Source organism: Prionailurus bengalensis, chromosome D4 (assembly GCF_016509475.1).
Source record: "Prionailurus bengalensis isolate Pbe53 chromosome D4, Fcat_Pben_1.1_paternal_pri, whole genome shotgun sequence".
Taxonomy (NCBI): Eukaryota; Metazoa; Chordata; class Mammalia; order Carnivora; family Felidae; genus Prionailurus; species Prionailurus bengalensis.
In genome coordinates this window covers 59,112,137-59,132,539 of record NC_057359.1, presented here as the reverse complement: position 1 = coordinate 59,132,539, position 20,403 = coordinate 59,112,137, and the positions used below count along the sequence as shown (strand labels likewise).

Below are 20,403 nucleotides of genomic sequence, written 5' to 3'. Positions count from 1 at the left end.
CATCCAGATACCATCTCATCCTCCCCACCTCAGCCACTTGAACCAGCCGAGAGAGGAGACCCCACAGGCCCTCGATGGCAGCCCGCCTGCCACTGGGCCCGGGGCGACCGAGAACACGAGGCCCCAGGTCTCACGGGGCACCCATTCTGTGGCTGCGGGGCTGACTGGGCGCCTGCTCGCCCACCCCCTTGTGCCCAGCTGACCCGGGTTAAAGTGACCTGCACGGCATTAAGTCGCTAAGCCTGCTGGGGAGGTAGGTCATCCTCAAACACATTATCCCCCCTCAACGGATGGGGAAATGATGCCACAGGAAGATTAAATAACCCACCGGCCTCACACAACCTGACGCAGGTGGAGCACGAGGTGATCCCAGCCCTCCAGCCGGCTCAGGGGTCCAGAATGCTCCGGATAAAGCCCTCCCAGTGACGGGGAGGACTTGCACCGCAGAGCCAAGAAAGAAAGAAGCAGAGGGCCCCTGCTGAAAGCCACTCCAAGTGTCCCTCTTTTCCCGTGTGTCCCCAGAACACCGTGTAAGAGGATGCTTTTCAACCACAAGCATGAGAGGGGCCGGAGTGTGTGGGTGCAGAGAAGACTCCTTCCTTTGATGAGTACTTACATATCTAGTGGGGGAAAGTCACTGACACACAGGATGAACTGGACCATCCTCCAGTCAAGAGATGTCATCGAGTGTACGTAAATCACGTAAATACAAGTGGAGATTAGTACAGGCACAGCAGGGGGGCTGGTAGTGGTTGATGATGGGAGCTCACGTCCAGCTGTGGCTACAGTTGGGGATACAGGGGCAGGTGACCAGGCTATGAAGGGTGGGACAGTGACACCTGCAGGGGTGAGGAGAAGAGTATAGAAAGTGCAGGGAGGTGACTCTGGCCTGCTCTGAAGACCTGGCTGAGGGGTGTGAGGAACCAAGGGCATGTCAAGTAGGGTTCAGGACTCAGAGTAGGAATGGCAGGTGGAAACCCTATCACCAAAGGCTTTAAGTGTGGGACTAAGGAGATTAAACTTCCCTCCTGGCCACAGTGCTCAGCACGGCGCCTTGCTCACAGTAGGCACTCATTACCATTAAGGAGCAAACGCTGGAAGGCAATTTCATTCATGGCAAATGTACGACAACTGTAAAAGAATATTCCACAAAAATTGCCTTGATTCTTTTTAGGAGTTGATATCTGGCCAGGACTTTTTTTTAAGTTTATTTTTGAGAGAAAAAGAGCACAAGTGTGATGGGCAGAGAGGGAGGGAGACATAGAATCAGAAACAGGCTCCAGGCTGCGAGCTGTCAGCACGAATCCTGACGCCTATATTGAACTCACAACCGGGAGCTCATAACCTGAGCTGAAGTCAGATGCTCGACCGACTGAGCCACCCAGGCGCCCCTGATCAGCACAACTTCTAAATTTAGTTTAATGATCTAAAGTATTTGCTGGGGTGCCGGGGTGGCTCAGTCAGTTGGCATCCAACTCTTGATATCGGCTCAGGTTATGATCCAAAGATGGACTCTGCACTGAGCATGGAGCCTGCTTGAGATTCTCTCCCTCTCTCTCTCTTTTCTTCTTCTGCCCCTCTCCCCCACTTGTGAGCTCTCTAAAATAAAAACTAATACAAAATAAGAGGCACCTCAGTGGCTCAGTTGGTTGAGTGTCCAACCTTCGGCCCAGGTCATGATCTTACCGGTCCTAAGTTCAAGCCCCACATTGGGCTTGCTGCTGTCAGCACAGAGCCTGCTTTGGATCCTCTGTCCCACCCCACCCCCACCCTTCCCCCACCTGTGCTCTCAAAAATGAAGCATTAAAAAGGAAAGAATAGCACCCTGGGCTCAATTACAAATGGAGTGGAAAGAATAATTTCAAAAGTTCAAGATGAAAAAAAAAATCAATCTATTTCCTTCCCCCAAAGCTTTTACTTCTATAAATACACTCATCCAAATGGAATGAAGACCATTCTTATGAAAACACTACCTGTCTGGAATTTGCAAGATAAACGACGTGCCCATCTTGTTTTCAAAGCACCGAAGCTCAAACAATGCTCTCCAGTAGCTTCTCTCTCAAGTAACACTCACTTATCCCCGAGGATTGTAACAGTAATACATGTATCTGGCAGAAAACTATGAAATTCCAGTCGACTCTTGAACAACATGGATTTGAACTTTGTGGATCCACTTACACGTAAATTTTTTCCCAATAAAGTACTGTGTGTTCCTAACATTTTCTTTTCTCTATCTTAAAGAATACAGTATGTAATACATATAATGTACAAAATACGTGTTGCTTATCATTAAGGCTTACAGTCAAGAGTAGGCCATTAGTGGGGCACCTGGGTGGCGCAGTCGGTTAAGCATCCGACTTCAGCCAGGTCACGATCTTGTGGTCCATGGGTTCGAGCCCCGCATCAGGCTCTGGGCTGATGGCTCAGAGCCTGGAGCCTGTTTCTGATTCTGTGTCTCCCTCTCTCTCTGCCCCTCCCCTGTTCATGCTCTGTCTCTCTCTGTCCCAAAAATAAAATAAACATTGAAAAAAAATTTTTTTTAAAAAGAGTAGGCCATTAGTCAAATTTTGGGGGTGTCAAAAATTACACATGGGAGGCACTTGGGTGGTTCAGCTGGTTAAGCATCTGCCTCTTGATTTCGGCTCAGGCCATATCTCACAGTTTGTGGGTCTGAGCCCCACATCGGGCTCTGCGTCAACAGTGTAGAGCCTGCTTGGAATTCTCTCTCTGCTTCCCTCTCTGCCCGTCTCCTGCTCGTGCACACGCTCTCTCTCAAAAATAAACTTAAAAAAAATTACACATGGATTTTTGACTGTGTGAGGGGTTGATGCCCCCTAACCCTGGATTATTCAAGGGTCAAATGCTCACAGAAAAAGGAAGCAAGATGGAGGCCAGCTTCTTGATCTTTTGGCTGTTAGTGCTGACAAGTAAAAGGGTGGAAACGTGGGGACTGAAAGCACTGGTGGCTGGACTCAGCATTACAGTGTCGTCACCAGCCTCGGCAATCCAAGAAGCAGTCTGGGGCAGACGTGGCGTCTTGATGCCCGACTGGCAACCTCAGCTGTGCACTTTTTTTAAATGTTTATTTATTTGAGAGAGAGAATCCCAAACAGGCTCCATACCATCGCGGGCCTCGATCCCACAAACCGTCTTGATCTGAGCCCAGATCAAGAGTCAGATGGCCGACTGAGCCACTCAGGTGCCCCCCAACCGTGTGTTCTTGAACTCAGCAGAGCCAGGGGCAATCTCCCGATTCCCACCTGTGCAGCCCTTTCACAATTTTATAGCATTCTATCCATGCATCAAATCCTCTTTTTAAAGAGGTCTAGAACCATTTGTTTTCCGTACTTCACTTTGATTCATCTCTCTCAAAAACGTGCTTTCAGAGCTGACCCCTGCCCTCTGTGGGCCCGAGCCAGGCAGAGTAACCGGCATTGTCAATCTCTTCCTCTGACCGGCTCCTCTGTTACGGCAGCCTCAAACTAAACTGGCCCCCTTCGGCAACCCCACGACACAGGTGACCCACAGCTACTGGGAAAGCCGGAGGCCTCCTCTTCCAGCCCAGCTGGGCTGTGTGGCCCTTCCAGACTAGGCATCACAGCTCTCTTCACAGCCCTCTTTATTAACACTGATCCATTAGATCTGGCCTAGGGTTCAGCCTGTGAGATCTGTTGGCTCGGACTTCCCCAGGCCCCACCCTCCCACAGGAACCGCCTGCCATTTATAATCACAGCGACACCAGAGGGGAGAGGTGAAGTCCAACATGGTGATCACTTTATGTTTCCACCGAACACAAGCACGACTTGAGATGCTGCTTCTGGCTTCGTACCCACGCCAAAGCAAGGCTTCTTTTTCCTTCTCGTTTTAAAAATAAAAATAGAAATGAACACAAGTAGTGGCTCCGTGTGGCCAAAATGCTCCATCTGGAAAGCACCCTCTAGGTGATCCTCCTCCGCTTTGACTGGCGGTCCGAGGTCTGGGCTGGAGGCAGCGGGATGGACAGAGTGCCCAGTTTGTGATCCTCCTCCCCGCCAGCTGCCAGAGACACCCTTCTCTTAGAGATCTTCAGCCTCATGGCCCTCGCTATCTCCATCATCCTAAGGAGCAAACACACAGAACAAAAGGGAGGGAGTGTCCTCAGCAGGTCTGCCCTTGGCAGGGGGAGCAGCATTCACACTCCGCCCGTGAAGACAGAATCCCCAACAGCCACCAGGAACAGAGCAGAGAAGCAGACAAGATCTGCTCCAGAGCCATCAAAAAGACAAGGTAATGTAATGTAATGTATCTTATTTATTTGTAAAAGATTTTTATTTTTAAGTAACCCCTACACCCAACGTGGGGCTCAAACTTACAACTCCGAGATCCAGAGCTGCACACTCCACTGAGCCAGCCAGGCGCCCCAAGACAATTTCATTTTAATGTGTTGCTATTAGCAAGTATCCATATAGGTGATGGAAAACCAGGTTATCTAGACACAATTAATAACTTTGTTTACTTCTGATAACCAGGATTGAGCACTTGCTAGAATTTTGCTAGAACTTTACAGGCTCCGAGCATCTTGTTTCTCTTTTATTTTCCACCTCAATGCCTATTAGAATGCCTTTTGTGGACGGCCCTCAGGGCAATCCCTCCAGGGACTGCTAGAAGAGCCCAGACAAGGGTATTCTCGCTGGCTCTCTTGGAACACCATCGGGGGCCTTGGATACCAGACGCTCTTAAATCATCCAAAGGCCAGCATATCCCACAGTTCAGGATCCTGGAAAGTTCTGCCTGCTTTGTCCAAATCCTTCCTAGCAAGGCTGGAAAAGGCCCAAGACCACAACTCTGCCAACTCTCCCAGGAGCCTCCGAGCCTGTCCCTGCTCCTCAGCAAGGCTGTGGGGTCATAGAAGCCCCAGTGTGATATCCCTGACAAACGGTGGCCCCACCATGCCTGGCAGCCCCTTCAATCCAACTCTGAGGACATTCTTTTTGCTAGGCTGACATTGGGTTCTCTTACAACTTCCACCCCTGGGCTCCACCCCTCAGGACCATACAGACCCCCTCTCCCCAGTGACAGCAATTCAGAGACTGCTGGGTTATACAGGGACAGAATGCTATGGGAAGGCTCAGGCTCGAAGCCTAACTATTCCCCCCCTCTTGGTCGTGTGACGCTGGGAGTCACTGACTTCTTTGAACGGAAGTTTCTCCCATTGGTTTTTAGGAAAATCACTGAGATTGTGACAGATTTAATACTGTGCGTAGAATAGACAAGGCACTTGGTAATGTCTTGGTTGTGCATCCATTTAATCACTCATTCGCTGACAACTGTCCTCTGGCCCGTATCAAATGTCCCCAGGTCCCTTGATGGTGCTTCCTGCTTTCCAGTAGTACTAGAAATACTAAGCACCCTACAGGGAGCTTATTACTCTGTTGCGCTCACCTTCTCTCGCTGAGCTTCAAGTCCCTCTGTAACAGTGTCAGGTCAATCTGGAAGTCGCTTATGTGCAAAGCCAGTATGATTACATACGCGGTGACCTTCGCCTTCATCGAATCCGAAATTAAGTTCCGTAGGCTACAAAATCAGTGGCAGTGAAGGAGAGACAGCGTTAAACTCTAAGATGATTATTCCAGAAACGGAATAAAAACATCCAAGCCTGTTCTCATGCACACTCATTGTCCTCCCACCTTGGGGAGAAGAAATCTGAGCAACATTCCTTGTCCGGTCAAGGTACCCATGCCTTCATGCACAGTGGGGCGATGAGCCAATCCCAGTGTTCCCTCCGAGTGGGCCACAGCTACACTTTCCCCAGGCACAGTTAGGGCTTCTCAAGGACACAGACCCTCAGAGCGTGTCCCCACTGCTCAGCAGGGAGGCTGGGAAAACAGTCATCCCAAATGCAAAGGGCACTGGCCTGCCCTTTTCTGCAACACTGCCTTTCCATAGAACATTGGTTCTATTAGATATTAGGAAAGGTTCCTTGGAGAAGTGTATGAAGTGAAAGAAGTCTCCAGCTGCAGGACTTCCCAGAGCCTCTAACGTGAACTTCTCCAAGGGGGACAGAGCATGTAATACATAGCGTTTCCTCAACTGATTTGAGGAAGACCCTTGCAAAGGGCAGTGAGTGCTCTCCTCAGCAGTGTCCGTGGACATGGGATCCAACCCATGCGCTCGTCCCCACTCCCACTGCCCTCCCCAGCCCACTTTCTCCTTTAGAGGCAGGAGCCCCAGAAGCCAATCCCCCTGACCTGCCGTTGTTGTAGGTCAAGCAGGTGAAGTGCTTCAGCAGTTTGGTGCTGATGATGTGGGGGACCCCAGGTCCCAGGGCACCTACAACACAAAGCTGAGTTTGAGCATGTTTCCAAACCCTCACACCACAGCATCTCCATGAGGAGATGCTGGCCAGCAGTTGGGCCACTGCAATGAATGGAGCCATGTGGTAAGAGAAGCAGGGCCCATGAAACAGAAGAGCCACTTCCCAATGAAAACTGCACACGCCCGAGAGACGTTTGTGATGGGGCAGAGACAGGGAGGAAAACCAGACTCCAATGAGGCCTAAAGATCTAGAATTCATAAGATGTTACAAAGCAAAATAGATAGTGGAGAAAGCCCAAGGAGAGGGAAAGGAGGAGAGACTGAAATGTGAAAATAAGAAGCAGGCAAATCCTGAAAACTATTACAGACTCTTGGGAGCTCAATCACAGTAACAAGACGGCATCACCTTGTGCCTAAAACCACAGGTGGGTTTCCAGCGCTGGGTGGATGTGGGGCATCCAGCATGGCCCTAGCCATGTGACACGTGTTACCAGCGGGAATGGACTCTCTTCCTTGTCAGTCAGAAATACGCGGACACACGTAAACCTGCCATAAGCCGTCATATGAACAAAGCCAGCTTTTCTCCCCAGAGAGCTCACGTTTGCCCAACAGTCCCTTAAAATTTTCATGATTTGACTGGATACTATACTTTGCCCCATGCAGACGAGAAGTGGTGGATGCCAGCTCTGAACAAAGGTACAACCCAGCCTATCCCCATTTTCAGAAGAGGAGAGAGCTGGGCCGGTCCTTTCAGTCTGCCGGCATGACTACAGGAACCTCACTTTTTACACAGTCACAAATAAAGATCAAGACAATCATATCCATTTTCTTCTCTCATTACAGCTAGTCTAGTAGACAAGTGACAGGCTAGAAATGACTAGAATAAAATGTCTATCATGGACTTACTTTTCCGCTTAATCACTTTTTGTGCTCGAAATTTGATGAGCGTGTCCAGAAACCATACGCATCGGGCCTGGCGGTCTCGGCTCTCCTCATCAGATGGCAAAGACTTCAACGCTTCTATGACAAAGGAGCAGTGGCTAAAACGGGGGAAGAGACAACGGAGGGATGCATGAGACCGGCTCTGTCAGGAGCCATTCATGCTGTCAATGAAAACAGCAGGCATCCTTCACAGCTGATACACACTCAACAGTCGAGGAAGGGCCGTCCTATCAACGCTCCTTATAACACAGTGAGCATGGTTTAGTGCCAAGGCAGTAAAGGACTAGACAGTAAATATTTGTGGTTTGTGGGCCATATGGTCTCTGTTCCATCTACTCAAAGCTGCCACTGCAAAAGCAGGCATTAATAATACATAAATGAATGACCATGGCTGTGTTCCAATAAAACTTTATTCACAGACAGCAAGCCAGACTTGGCACACAGGCCGTGGTCTGCCCCATCCTGATGTAGTGGTCTGGAGCACAGGCTCTTGAGTTAAAATGCCTGGTTTTGAGCCCCCTCTCTGCCATTCAGTGGCCTGGGCAAGTTTCTGTACATCTTCCATACATCTCTGTACATCATCTCCACCTAAAAATTTAAGGCAATGATAGTAGCCTCAGAGTAGGGGCTTTCTGTGCATTAAATGAGATAATGCAAGTAAAGTGTCTAGAACAGTACTTGGCACATGTAAGAGTTCCATCTATGTTAGCTATTATTTTTATGTACTATTCTACCACTATGAGGATCCTGGACTCAGAGAGATAACGAAGCTCTTTAAGAAAGTGGCCTCGGGGCGCCTGGGTGGCGCAGTCGGTTAAGCGTCCGACTTCAGCCAAGTCACGATCTCGCGGTCCGTGAGTTCGAGCCCCGTGTCGGGCTCTGGGCTGATGGCTCAGAGCCTGGAGCCTGTTTCCGATTCTGTGTCTCCCTCTCTCTCTGCCCCTCCCCCGTTCATGCTCTGTCTCTCTCTGTCCCAAAAAATAAAAATTAAAAAAAAACGTTAAAAAAAAAAAAAAAGAAAGTGGCCTCGTTTTACAGATAGGAAAACTGAGGCTCAGCGGAGGGAAGATCACACAGATCACACCGTACCTTGGGCAGAGCTCAGGGACTTATTTCTTCAAACTCAGCCCAGAGCTCATTCCTGCACCTGCTGCTGAACCACAACTACATTAAGACAACCAAGAACCAGTAATAAACTTTTCTGGAAATGAATCTTTGGAGGGGAAAAAAAGAAAAAAAAGCACTTTCAAAACTCAAGGAACTTGGGGCACTGGGTGGCTCAATCACTTAAGCCTCTGACTCTTGATTTCAGCTCAGGTCATATCTCATGGCTCATGAGTTCAAGCCCTGCATCAGGCTCTGCACTGAAAGTGTAGAGCCTGCTTGGGAGTCTCATTCTCTCTCTCTGCCCTTCCCTCCCCTTAAAAAAATCGGGGAACCAACCTAGGGTTTGTAATTTTTTATTTTCTCAAGATAAAATTATTAAAAGGAAAAACTCAAGAGCAAAAAAATTCCACTATCATCAAAAAAAAAAAAAAAAAAAAGCTGCTTTTAAAGGCCCAAGGAGGGTGGAGAGATAATCTGAATTATTTAAAATATACAGTACTTATTTTTTTTAAGTTTATTTATTTTGAGAGACAGAGAGAGAGAGAGAGAGAGAGGGCGAGCATATGTGGCATGAGTTGGGGAGGGGCAGAGAGAGAGAGAGCATCCCAAGCAGGCTCTGTACTCCTGATTTGGGGCTCGAACTCATGTACTGTGAGATCATGACTTGAGCCGAGATTAAGTGTTGGCCGCTTAACTGACTGAGCCATCCAGGCACCCTTTAAAATATACAGTATTTAAATACATAAATTTAACTTTAAGTTAAAATGCTCACTCAGCACACCATCACTTCCACTGGCACCTACTCGCAGGCTCACACTCGGGCCCCACCCCACTGGTGACAATCACTATCAGCATAACACTGGGGACATGGGCCAGCTCTAGTTCCAAGCCCCAGACCACAAGGCCCCACCACCCTCTGCCCAGCCACAGGCTCCAGGTACTCAGAGGCCACCTCTCTCTCCCTTGAATGCCACCCACAGCCTTGGGACAAGAAGCCTGAAGGCCCAAACATTTTCAAGAAAACACTGGCTCGTTCACGTTGAAATGCTGAAAAGACATACACCCTCACTGACTGACATCCCTAAAAGTCCGCTTCACCTGACTACTGTCATGTTCTGACACCACTGCCCCAGACACTCCATCCACCCAGGGGGTTGAGGGGTACCTGTTCTCTTCGATCATCTTTAGGATTTCCTCTGATGAGACATTCCTGAAAGCTTCAGATGGGCTTTGAAGAGCTTCATACTCAGCAGGGGAGAGAACTAGTCACAGGTCAAGAACACAATCTGACCAAAATGGCAACATCCAACTGGCTAGCTCATCTCAGAGGGGCCTCGTTTTAGAGATGGGACAGCTGAGGCCCAGATGGGGGAAGATCACATAATACACTGGGGCTGAGCGCAGGGTCTCGGTCCTTCAGACTCCCAGCCCAGAGCCCATTCCCTGCCTGGGCTTTTCTGCCTCCCCGGCTTATCACAAAGCTACCGCAGGCATTTTGCCTCTGACTAGATGCACAAGTAGGGAAATTCTATGCTCCAACCCTACCTTTTACAAATCAGTCTGTCTTAGACTAAAGGCACTAGTTGACTTAGAAGTCTTATCCTGACTACTGACAGAGAGTGACCTCAGCACTTTGCTGAGGAATGGGTTTGAATCTCAGGGGCGGAGGGCCAGTCCCACAGCTAGTGAGGAAGCCTAGCTGACTACCCAGCGACAGCGCTGGAGTGAGCACAAAGGTCTGGATGTAGCTTCCGTGAGCATCACGGGACCACCAACACACCAGAGAGCCTGTCTGCCCACTCATGTATACACGTCCCAACCTGGGAAATAAAGCAGCGTTTCTACTGCAACAAGGATACGGTCTTCAAATTTATACACGTCTTCAGGCTTGGCTGCATCAGCGTGGCAGGGAGGAAGGTACAGGGAGTCATCTTGCAGTTCATCACGGATGGCATCACTGACCAGAGCTTTTTAATAAAGGAAGAGATGGTGTCGGTATCATCCATTTGGCTGCAGGTTCCCCAATACACTATAACTTATGTCCTCAAGATCGTAACTGGTCCGGAAAACTCATTGGAATGCTTCTGCCAATCTGGCCTGACCTCCCCATCAGGCTGACAGCTCCAGCTATCATGACACAAACCTAACCAGGCACTGGGGAAGGTGCACACGGTGTGGTCCCCCTCAAGCGACTTGTAATATAGTTGGGAAAGGCAGGTGTACCGATAAGTATTTACAATACAAGAGAAGCTAAAAGTGAGGGATATTCAAAAGAGTCTTTAATGGCTCCAGAAAACTTCCCCACATATTGTGAGTAAAAACAAAAAACCAGAATATAAAACTGTGAACTAGCCTACAAGGATAACCATTAAGAATTAAGTATGCATTGGGGCGCCTGGGTGGCGCAGTCAGTTGGGCGTCCCACTTCAGCCAGGTCATGATCTCGTGGTCCGTGAGTTCGAGCCCCGCGTCAGGCTCTGGGCTGATGGCTCAGAGCCTGGAGCCTGTTTCCGATTCTGTGTCTCCCTCTCTCTCTGCCCCTCCCCCATTCATGCTCTGTCTCTCTCTGTCCCAAAAAATAAACGTTGAAAAAAAAAAAATTAAAAAAAAAAAAAAGAATTAAGTATGCATATAGACGTGGACAGATAGGAATACAGGAAAATTATAATAGTTGGTCTGGAAAAATGATGAGAAACGGGTGAATTATTTTTCTTTTTAGACGTCCTTTGATAGCTGACAGTAAACTCAACAAAAACATTACAAAATTTACTCATGTAAATGCAACAAAAACATTAAAAAATATCCTCATGTGGGGCACCCGAGTGCTCAGTCGGTTAAGCGTCCGACTTCGGCTCAGCTCATGATGTCACGGTTCGTGAGTTCGAGCCCTGCGGCAGGCTCTGTGCTGACAGCTCAAAGCCTGGAGCGTGCTTCAGATTTTGTGTCTCTTTCTCTCTGCCTCTTTTTCTCTCTCTCAAAAATAAACATTAAAAAAATATTTTTTTAATTTACTAATGCTTTCAGATAAATGGAGAGACATATTTTTATGTTCCTGGATAAGAAAACATAATATTATAAAGATGATGATTCTCTCCATATTAATCTCAATTGCGTTTTGAGGGAATTTGACAAAATAATTAAGATCACCTGGGGAAAAAGCAGGTTACTCTAATGTTTGCAAAAAATAAAAGGAAGGAGTAGGAGGAACTTGCCCTATCAGAAAATAAACCGGATGATGAGGCTACTGAAATCACAACAGCCTCATGCTGCCACGGGAACAGAATGGACAATGGAACAGAACACAGACAGAATGTGCTAAAGTGAGAAGGAGGACTTTCTAAATCATCTTCTACAAGAAAAGGATGGAGTTGGGGACAGCTGGTTAATCATTTAGAAAATATAAAATTAGGTCTCTACCACATGCCAAAATAAGTCTTAAGCTTTAAATGTAAAAAGTAAAATTATGAAAGTACTGCAAGAAAACATAGGAAAATATTTATATGATCAGAGGGTTTGGAAAGATTTTCTCAAAATTACTAAAATCCCACTCTAATAGAAAAACCGCTCTTATGTAAACCTTCTCTTACGTTCTTATAATGCATTTGAGCAATAAATACATTTTTAAATAATACAATTAAATACTCAAGCTGCTGACGAATTTAGGAACAGAAAAAGGTCCACTGGCACCAAAGTGAAGCCCTGTCTCCAGAGGGTTAATCAGCACCAGCATCACCTTGGTCTTTTTCCCCAAAACCTCCCTGTGCCCAGAGCACCCTGCCAGCTGGAACCCTGGCACCAAGGACACGCATACACACATCCATTCCCGTGCCTGTCTCCTCTACTTGGCTGGGAGCTCCCCAAGGGCAGATGTTTCTTACTACTTCCAGAGTCTGTTCCCAGGAAAGCACTCAGTGAGAGGAAGGAATCCAGCCCGAATGCCCATTATTTCCATCTGTGGGGCAGGTAAAAGATCTCAAGAGAAGAGAAAGTGGTCTCTATGAGCAGACTCTTACCCAGGTCCCAGCTGCTTACCAGTCACACCCTTTGCATCAATAATATTCTCTGCGGCTTTAGCTACTGCACAATTCAGAGATTCATTGCCAACTCTGTTCATTCTTCTGGAATTCAAAGCCCGCTTCTGTTTGGTGGTTCCAAAGGCTTCAATGCAAGAATCCATCTGTGCAGGGACAAATGTGGTCTGTCTAGGGACAGGTTGGGCACTACTATTCCTGTGTGACTATGGGGAAACCCTCGGCCTTTCTGAGCCATGATTATTACCGCACTTGCAAATTGGGCTGAACTGTATGTATCTATCTCCCAGGCTTCTTGTATTAACAGATCTGAAGTACTTGCTTTATAAACTGTCAGGGGGTATTTACAAATCAACAGTGTCTCCATTTGTAAAGTAAAAAGACCAGAATTAGGATTGGTAAATCTGTGGCATACAGCTTACTGTTTTCCAGCCCTGTACCCAGCAGATGTTGCTAATCACTCATTCTTTCCCTCTGAGCCTGAAGACAGCCTCATATCCGCTCTCAACACTGCTCCAGGCAGTACTGAAGATTCAATCAATTGCCATCCTGGGGTGAGATGAACTTTGCAGAAACCGCCTACCTTGAAAATCTTGAAGTTTACTTTTGTTTTAATGAGAAAGTTTCCAGGCTACAACCAGTATTTTCTGAAACTTGGATTAAATCCAAAACCAAGTATTATGCTACACCTATATCAGTCCAGAGAACCAGTTCCGCACACTGGCACAGAGCAGCGTATAGCTGTCCCACATGGAAGGATGGCTCTGTGAGGCCATGGAGGCCTCTGCAGGTGGCCCGGCCAGAGAACCACAGACTGATTGAGCTGGGAGCAGCCCTATGTTCAGCCAGCTCATTATACTGATGGGAAAACGCAAGGCCTAGAAGGAAATAATTTCGGGTCCCACAGCTCAGTTCTGTCACACTTACCTTTTCTCTAAAAGTTTTGGCCTCATTCTCTCGTGTCGAGTCACTCTCGACTGATTCATCTATCAAAACACAAAACAAACAAAAACAGAGAGGAAAAAAAAGTGAGCTGTAAGGCCCACAGATTATAATAGTGTTTAATATTTATTTTAACAGCCAATCTCGGAAAAACAGATTTCTTTACTTCAGGATTTCCCAGAGTTTAATATAATGGATCCTGAAAACAATTAGTCTGTGACTTTAGTACAGTCAGAGGATTTGGAGAATAAATTAAGAAGTCAAATGAGGGGGTCATCTGGTCCAACTGTTCATTTTACAAATAAGGAAAAATGAAGCCTCCAGATGAAATAATTTGCCCCAAGTCTGTTGACCAGGCAGTGGCCAAGATGGGATTAGAAACTAAGTCCTTGGTTCTTTCCAGTAAATAGTTTTGCCCTCCTTATAAAAGACCTAAAAGTAGGTAAGCATAAATGTGAGGTATGTATTACTTACATAAAGCTCTCAAATCTCCCATAAAGTATTTATATATAAGGGGCAGTATAATCTAGTGGACACAGGAGCAAAAGCTCTAGAGTGACCTTGCCCGAGTCTCAATCCCAGGTCATATATACATACACGACATGATATGGTACTTTATATAGACATAGATAGCAGCATTGTGTCCCTGCCAAGTTGGTTCACTTCTGTGCCAGTTTTGTCATTGATAAAACAACCAGAGGGTTATGTGAAGTAAATGATGTAGTGCACTGAAAGTGCTTAGAACACTGCCTAGCACATAGGCACTTAATAAATGTTGCATGTGTGTGCATGTATGTGTATACACATACATACGTGTGTGTGTATGTGTATATATTTATATATATAATATATATTATGTGTGTGTGTATGTATGTGTGTATATATATATATATATATATATATACACACACACACACACTGTCCCAAATAAGCCATTATTTACACACTTTTTTACATGTAAAAACAAAAATTTGTTTAATCAGCAAATTAATGAACAATTTCCTTTGCCTCTTGGGAAGTTGGTAGAGCATTTGGAGGATAATCTAAATGCAGTTACATATGTTTGCAAAGCAAGGAATTCTTTTTTTTTTTTTTTAAGTTTGTTTGTTAATTTTTGAGAGAGAGAAAGAGAGAATCTCAAGCAGGATCTGCACTGTCAGCACAGAGCCCGATACAGGGCTCAATCTCATGAACTGTGAGATCATGACCTGAGCCAAAGTTGGACACTTAACCTACTGAGCCACCTAAGTGCTCACAAAGCAAGGAATTCTTAACCTATAGACTATGGATCCCTGAAATTCACAGATGGGTTTCAGGACTCAAATGCCCTTTACAACTGTATGCAAAATCTCATACATATTCTTGTATATTGTGTATGTTTCCAGGAGGTAGGTCCAGGTCCCTCAGATTCTCGAAAGCACTGGCACCGCTGCTCTGCGGGAATGAAGTTGGAACCACTGTCTCTGAAGGTATCTGGCAGATCCACCAAGACCCTAGCAATTCTTCCTCATCTCTACCCTCCTCACCATGGTTCGCAGTATTTAAGATTTAGAGAACAGGAACCCCTTGAGTCTGACCCTCCAACCTTCTGGAAGATCCCACTCCAGTCTGGAGCATTCTGAGATGCCAAAGCAGAGAAACAGTACAAGTTCTCCCTCTGGATTAGGGTAAAAATGGATCTCCGCCTAAATTAGAAAGCATAGAGGGGCACCTGGGTGGCTCAGTTGGTTAAGCATCTGACTCCTGATTTCAGCTCAGGTCATGATATCACAGTTTGTCATGGAGCCCACTTGGGATTCTCTTTCTACCTCTCCCTTGTTCTCTCTCTCAAAATAAAAAAAAATAAAAATGAAAAGTTACTGTCCAACCCATAAGTAACTCCCATCACCTGGTAGAGACCCTAAAACCTCTACTCCAACCAGAACAGTTAAGAGTTTTAAAAAAGGCCTTTGAATGAAAAAAAATATTGGACATGCCCTCCAATATTCTGCTCCGATCATTGCTCATCTGACTTTAACTAAAATTATTTTCTGATCTCAAATCTGTAAACACTGAAGGGACAGGATCTGTGTCTGTTTTGCTACATCCCCAGCCCCTAACTTGTGCCTGGAACATAGTAGGTCATCAATAAGTATTTGCAGAAAGGCACCCTTTTAAAAGTAAGTACAAAATATGTTTTATAAATCAACAACTAACTCGTCCAGCAAACCTAAAATATACAGTGTTTTTGTGAGCCTTCATGACTGGGACCTACCTGAAAACAGTGGCTGCATGTTGAACAATTCAGCATCATACACCTCCATCTGGCCGGAGGTCTTGTTCAGGACTCCCACAAAGTGCCTGAACAAAGAAGGAGTAATACCAGTGGTAATGGATTATGCAAAAGGTATTGTTTATACAACTTCCTTTTTCCTGCTTAAAAGTACTCAAGGGTCTTTCTGCCCCAATGCACTTGAGGAACACATCACTTGTTGCTGAGTAACCATGATCCCCAAGAGCAGCAATTCTTAGCATGAGAGGGAAAGGAGCGAAGGAAGGAGGGAATTCAAGAGGTGGTTCTGGAAGAAAAAAAAAATGCTACCAGGTGATTCTGGTAGCCAATCGCACTTGTGCTCATTGCTGTAGTGGGAAACTATTTGGAGATATAAAAATCTAGAATTACACTAGAATTTGCTGCACACATAAATTTTATGGAGGCAAAGACAAGTAAAACCTTGGTAATTATGCGGAGAAGACCAATCTGAACTAGAGAATCTTTGTAAGGGCATGATGTGGTGTTAATGGTTTTAAGTACATACACATTAATCTGACCTCTAGCAGGGTGGTTTGATGGGGGCTTTGAAAAGGCCTTTTTTGTGCTTCACGGTTGGACACTATCAGAGGAACACTGCCTGTGTTATGCCAGCGCCTGACGGTTACAGTCTGTTCGGGTGAACAATCTTCATTGCACCCGGGGAGAGAGCGGGGGTCAGTGAAGGACAGAGCTGTCCAAAGTCAGTTGACCAGTAGTAGAGCTGGATAGAAACCCTGGAGTCTTTGACACTACCAAATGCTTTTCTTGGAGTTAGTTCCAGGAAAAATTTCTGACAAGCTTTGGCCTATTGATCACATATTCCAAATAAGTGGAGACGGCTGCCTTTTGGAAACAAGACAATTATAAAGGATACTGCAAATTAATGAGGTGGTCAAAAGGTACTTTCAGTTACAAAATAAATAAGCCCTGGGAATGTAATGTACAGCATGGTGACTGTAGCTAATAATACTATATTGTATATTTAAAAGTTGTTGAGAATAAATCTTAAAAGTTCTGATCATAAGAAAAAAATTCTAACTATGTGTGGTAATGGATGACTATACTTACTATACTTACTGTGGTGACCATTGTGCAATATATACAAATATCTAATCATTATGCTATATACCAAAACTAATATGTTGTATTATATCTCAATTTTTTTAATTATTATTTTTAAGATTTTATTTTATTTTTTAAAAATTTTTATTTATTTAGTCTGGCCAGGGTTGGGGGGGCGGTTAGGGAGGGGCAGAGAGAGGGAGAGAGAGAATCCCAGGCAGGCTCTGCACTGTCATCCCAGAGCCCGATGTGAGGCTCGATCCCCTGAACCTCAAGATCATGACCTGAGCCAAAATTAAGAGTTGGACACTTAACCAACTGAGCCACCCAAGCACCCCTAAGATTTTATTTTAAAGTAATCTCTATATTCAATGTGGGGCTCAAAATCCCAACCCCGAGATCAAGAGTCATACACTCCACTGACTGAGCCAGCCAGGCACCCCTAAAAAATTGTAAATGAATGAGATTTGTTAGGAAATCCAACAAATGTAACTCGTTTTCCCTTCTCAGGCATGTCCACATGCTGCTGTGAGGACCTCTGGATCTGGGAACAAGGGACATGGTAAACCTCTCCAGATTTCCCCCACTGTCCCTAAAATAAAGAGCAAACACAGTAGTGCCAGGCTCACCACCACTATCCTCCTCCTCCTCCCGCTGTCCCTTCCCCTATCCCTACCTGCACAGAGTGTTGCATTTGAGGGCTCCAGTCCCAAAATTGTTTCCCACATAGGAAAGTCTGTCTGTTTCAGCTGCCTAAAATGTAAAGGGAAAAAAACATCACTACAACCAATATTGAAAGGTATTAAGCATCTTGTCTCCCTTTCCCACATTTGCAAAAGCTTTAGAATCCAGAACCAGTGGATTAGAAGCAGAGAGCCTCTGGGAGATGATCTAGTCCCACCGTCCAAGTGAATCTGGGTGTCCCTAGGAGAAAGGCAAGAGGACTTTTGAAAGGGAAGCCCCAGACAGTGCTGGCTTCTATGTGGTCTGAAAAGTTCTCAGGGGAATTGCACCACAGGACTCGGGAGAGAGGTCCTGGGGTCCCAGCGCTTAGAGACATGCTACAAAATGGTTCTGCCAGCAACCTCTTGGCCCAAAGTCCAAGCCCTTCCTGAGCTTCTTGGCCCATTTCTCCCAGGACTATTCCTTATGTATTCACAGGACTATGGAAACAGCTGATTCATTCCTCAATCACAGTCAAGCTTTCCTGCTTCCCTGTTTGTCCTTGCCATCCTCTCCACTTGGAATACTAAACCTCAGCTGTCAAACCCTCCTCTACCCTTCAGAGCTCAGCTCCAATGCACTTTCTCCCGGGGAAGGCCTTCTGGCAAGCAGAGACTTCTCTGACTGAGCTCACTCTCCCTCCGCCAGGCTCTGAGCTTGTCTGCTTGTAGAAGTTACTGAACTCAAAACCAGTTCTCATCTCTCTACATCAGTGGTTCTCAACTGGGGGAAATCCTCTTCCGGGGATATCTGGGAATGTTTGATATTCTGACTGTCACAACTACAAGGTGCTACTGGTATCTAGTGGTTAGAGACCAGGGAAGCCGTTGAATGTCCTGCAATGCACAGGGTGGGCCAACAACAAAGAATTATCTGGATCCAAATGTCAATGGTGCCAAGGTTGAAAAACCGTGCTCTAGAGTATGAGCTCCCTCAGAGTGGGGCCAGGTCCTACCTAGCTGTTTCCCTTCCAGCTTACAGCATAGGGCCATGTGGGTGTTCAACCAATGCTTGTCAAATGAATAAATCAATGAAAGGCCATCACTTCACCAAAAGTACATAACTGAATGGAGCCTGTTCCCACACCCCTGACCTGCTGGGACTCACAGGAGTTCTTCAAAGGCCCGTTTGCTATCCACCACCACCCCTTTCTCCTCCTGCTTTGTCCCACATCCACCTGCACTCAAGCGCCTCTAGGCCTCCAGAGGCCTGCAGAGTGGAGCCAATTGGCCACTGTAGCACTTACCAGGATCCGCTGACCTCTCTTCCTGGGGTTTGTGGAGTCATTGCTCTTGTACAAGGTAAAGCGCATGTTGCCTGGATTCTGCAGCTTCCCATTGGAGAACTGGACTGTAAGATTGCAGCCCGAGAATGAGATGGAAGTAGAAGGACCCACAGTGTATGCTGGGGAGGACCTGGACTGTCCTTGGGAGGGAGCGACTGAAGGAACGGGGATGTTAAGGAAGCCCAGGTCCTGACCTAAAGGGGGGCTGAAGGAGGTCCTGGTCCAGTTGGGAAGAGATGGAGAAGTGAGGGCAGTGCTGGGGAAGGGCTGTGGTAGAAGGGAATAACTAGGGGAACAGACCAGAGGAGACCTGGGCCAGAGCTAGAGAGAAAGGGGAATTTCTGCCCAATAGAGAGGAGGAGATGGGGCAGGTGAGTGGGGAGGAGATGGGGCAGGTGAGTGGGGAGGAGACGACAGGTACAGCTTTGGAGAAGAGGGTGGCTGGGATATCCTCATCCAGAGGAAGTGGTGACAGAAAGATGGTGGGATGGCAGAGGAGCCCAGGCCAAGTCCCAAGTAGTGGAGGAGACTAAAGGGGGTCTCGGTCCAGCGGGGAAAGGGGCCGGACAGGGGCGGGAGGACTGTAGAGGCACCCAGACGGAAGGGGAGAGAGCTACGGGGAACTCCGCTCTGGCGCCGCAGTCTTTACCCAGTACTGCTCTGTGGCTGTCGTCGGGCTCCCCACAGTACAGCCACCTCGCACTCGACAACACCTCCGCCGCCATCTCGCCAGTCCGGTCGCCAAGGTTAGGCGTTTACACGAACACCCCCGGGCCGTGTTTGCCACTCCACATGCAACAGCAGGGCAACAGGACGGAAGAGGCGCGGCCTCACCCGCTCCGCCCCGCGCGTGCGGAGCCGGCGTGGCTCCTCCCCCCCGGCACCGCCCCCTACTCGCTCTCCCCGGGAATGCGGAGGCGCCGTTCCCGCCCACTCTTCGCCCCGCCCCGGAGAGGCGGGACTTCTGCCCACTACAGGCACCAGTCCTCTTTGCTGAACCAGCGCTCTGCCTGCGCGTTGAGGCTTGTGTGGGACTAGGAATCACCAGAGCCGAAGGGCCAAAGAAGCTCCTGTAAGCGTGGACCCAAAGAAGGGCATTTTTGAAGGGCAAGAAGTCAGGTCGTCTCGTGTTATCCAAGTTGCTTTCTTTCAAGATTCCACAAACGAGGTCACTAATCGTCCCAATAGTTTTTGCAGCAGAAAGAACCTGTCGGAAAACACAGGTTGCATTTAGTTGCCATAGCCCTTTAGTTTCCTTCAACCCAGAACAGTCCCTCACTCTGACTATAAACTTTAAATTTTAAAGATTACAGACCAGTTATTTTGTAGAATGCCCCTCAATCTGGATTTGTCTAATGTTTCCAAGTGATTAGTTCCAGGTTATGCATCTTTGGCAGGATTATTACAGATACGATGCTGTTCTTCTCACTGTATTCTATTAAGTGGCACACAATTTCGATTTGTCTCATTACTGGTTATAGTAATTTTGACCACTTAAACCGCTTACAGGTTTCTCTGCTATAAAGGTATTCTTTTCCTTTTATAATTTCACTTTGTGCCTGCCCCTTATTTTGTGGGCAGGTATTTAGAAACTAAGTAAAAATCCTGTGCATCACACTACCAATTTATTCATTTATTTATTTGCATCAGTCTGGACTTGTAGATTCCTATCTTATTCATTAGATTAGAATCTGCTACTATCATTTATTTTCAGGTTCAAATTA

At 46.7% G+C, this 20,403-nt stretch overlaps 1 protein-coding gene across 1 annotated transcript; it reads right to left on the bottom strand.

The window, feature by feature from the left end:
* Window positions 1-3,602: 3,602 nt before the first annotated feature.
* On the bottom strand, window positions 3,603-19,539 carry POLR1E (RNA polymerase I subunit E). The gene is made up of 12 exons (XM_043565620.1): window positions 19,329-19,539; window positions 18,641-18,744; window positions 17,348-17,424; window positions 15,571-15,656; window positions 13,302-13,360; window positions 12,376-12,520; window positions 10,203-10,310; window positions 9,509-9,605; window positions 7,201-7,334; window positions 6,228-6,309; window positions 5,422-5,553; window positions 3,603-4,097 (listed from the first exon to the last, which is right to left on the bottom strand). Exons 1-12 carry the CDS (start codon window positions 19,402-19,404, stop codon window positions 3,938-3,940), a joined length of 1,260 nt encoding a protein of 419 aa, XP_043421555.1. The 5' UTR covers window positions 19,405-19,539; the 3' UTR covers window positions 3,603-3,937.
* Window positions 19,540-20,403: the final 864 nt, after the last annotated feature.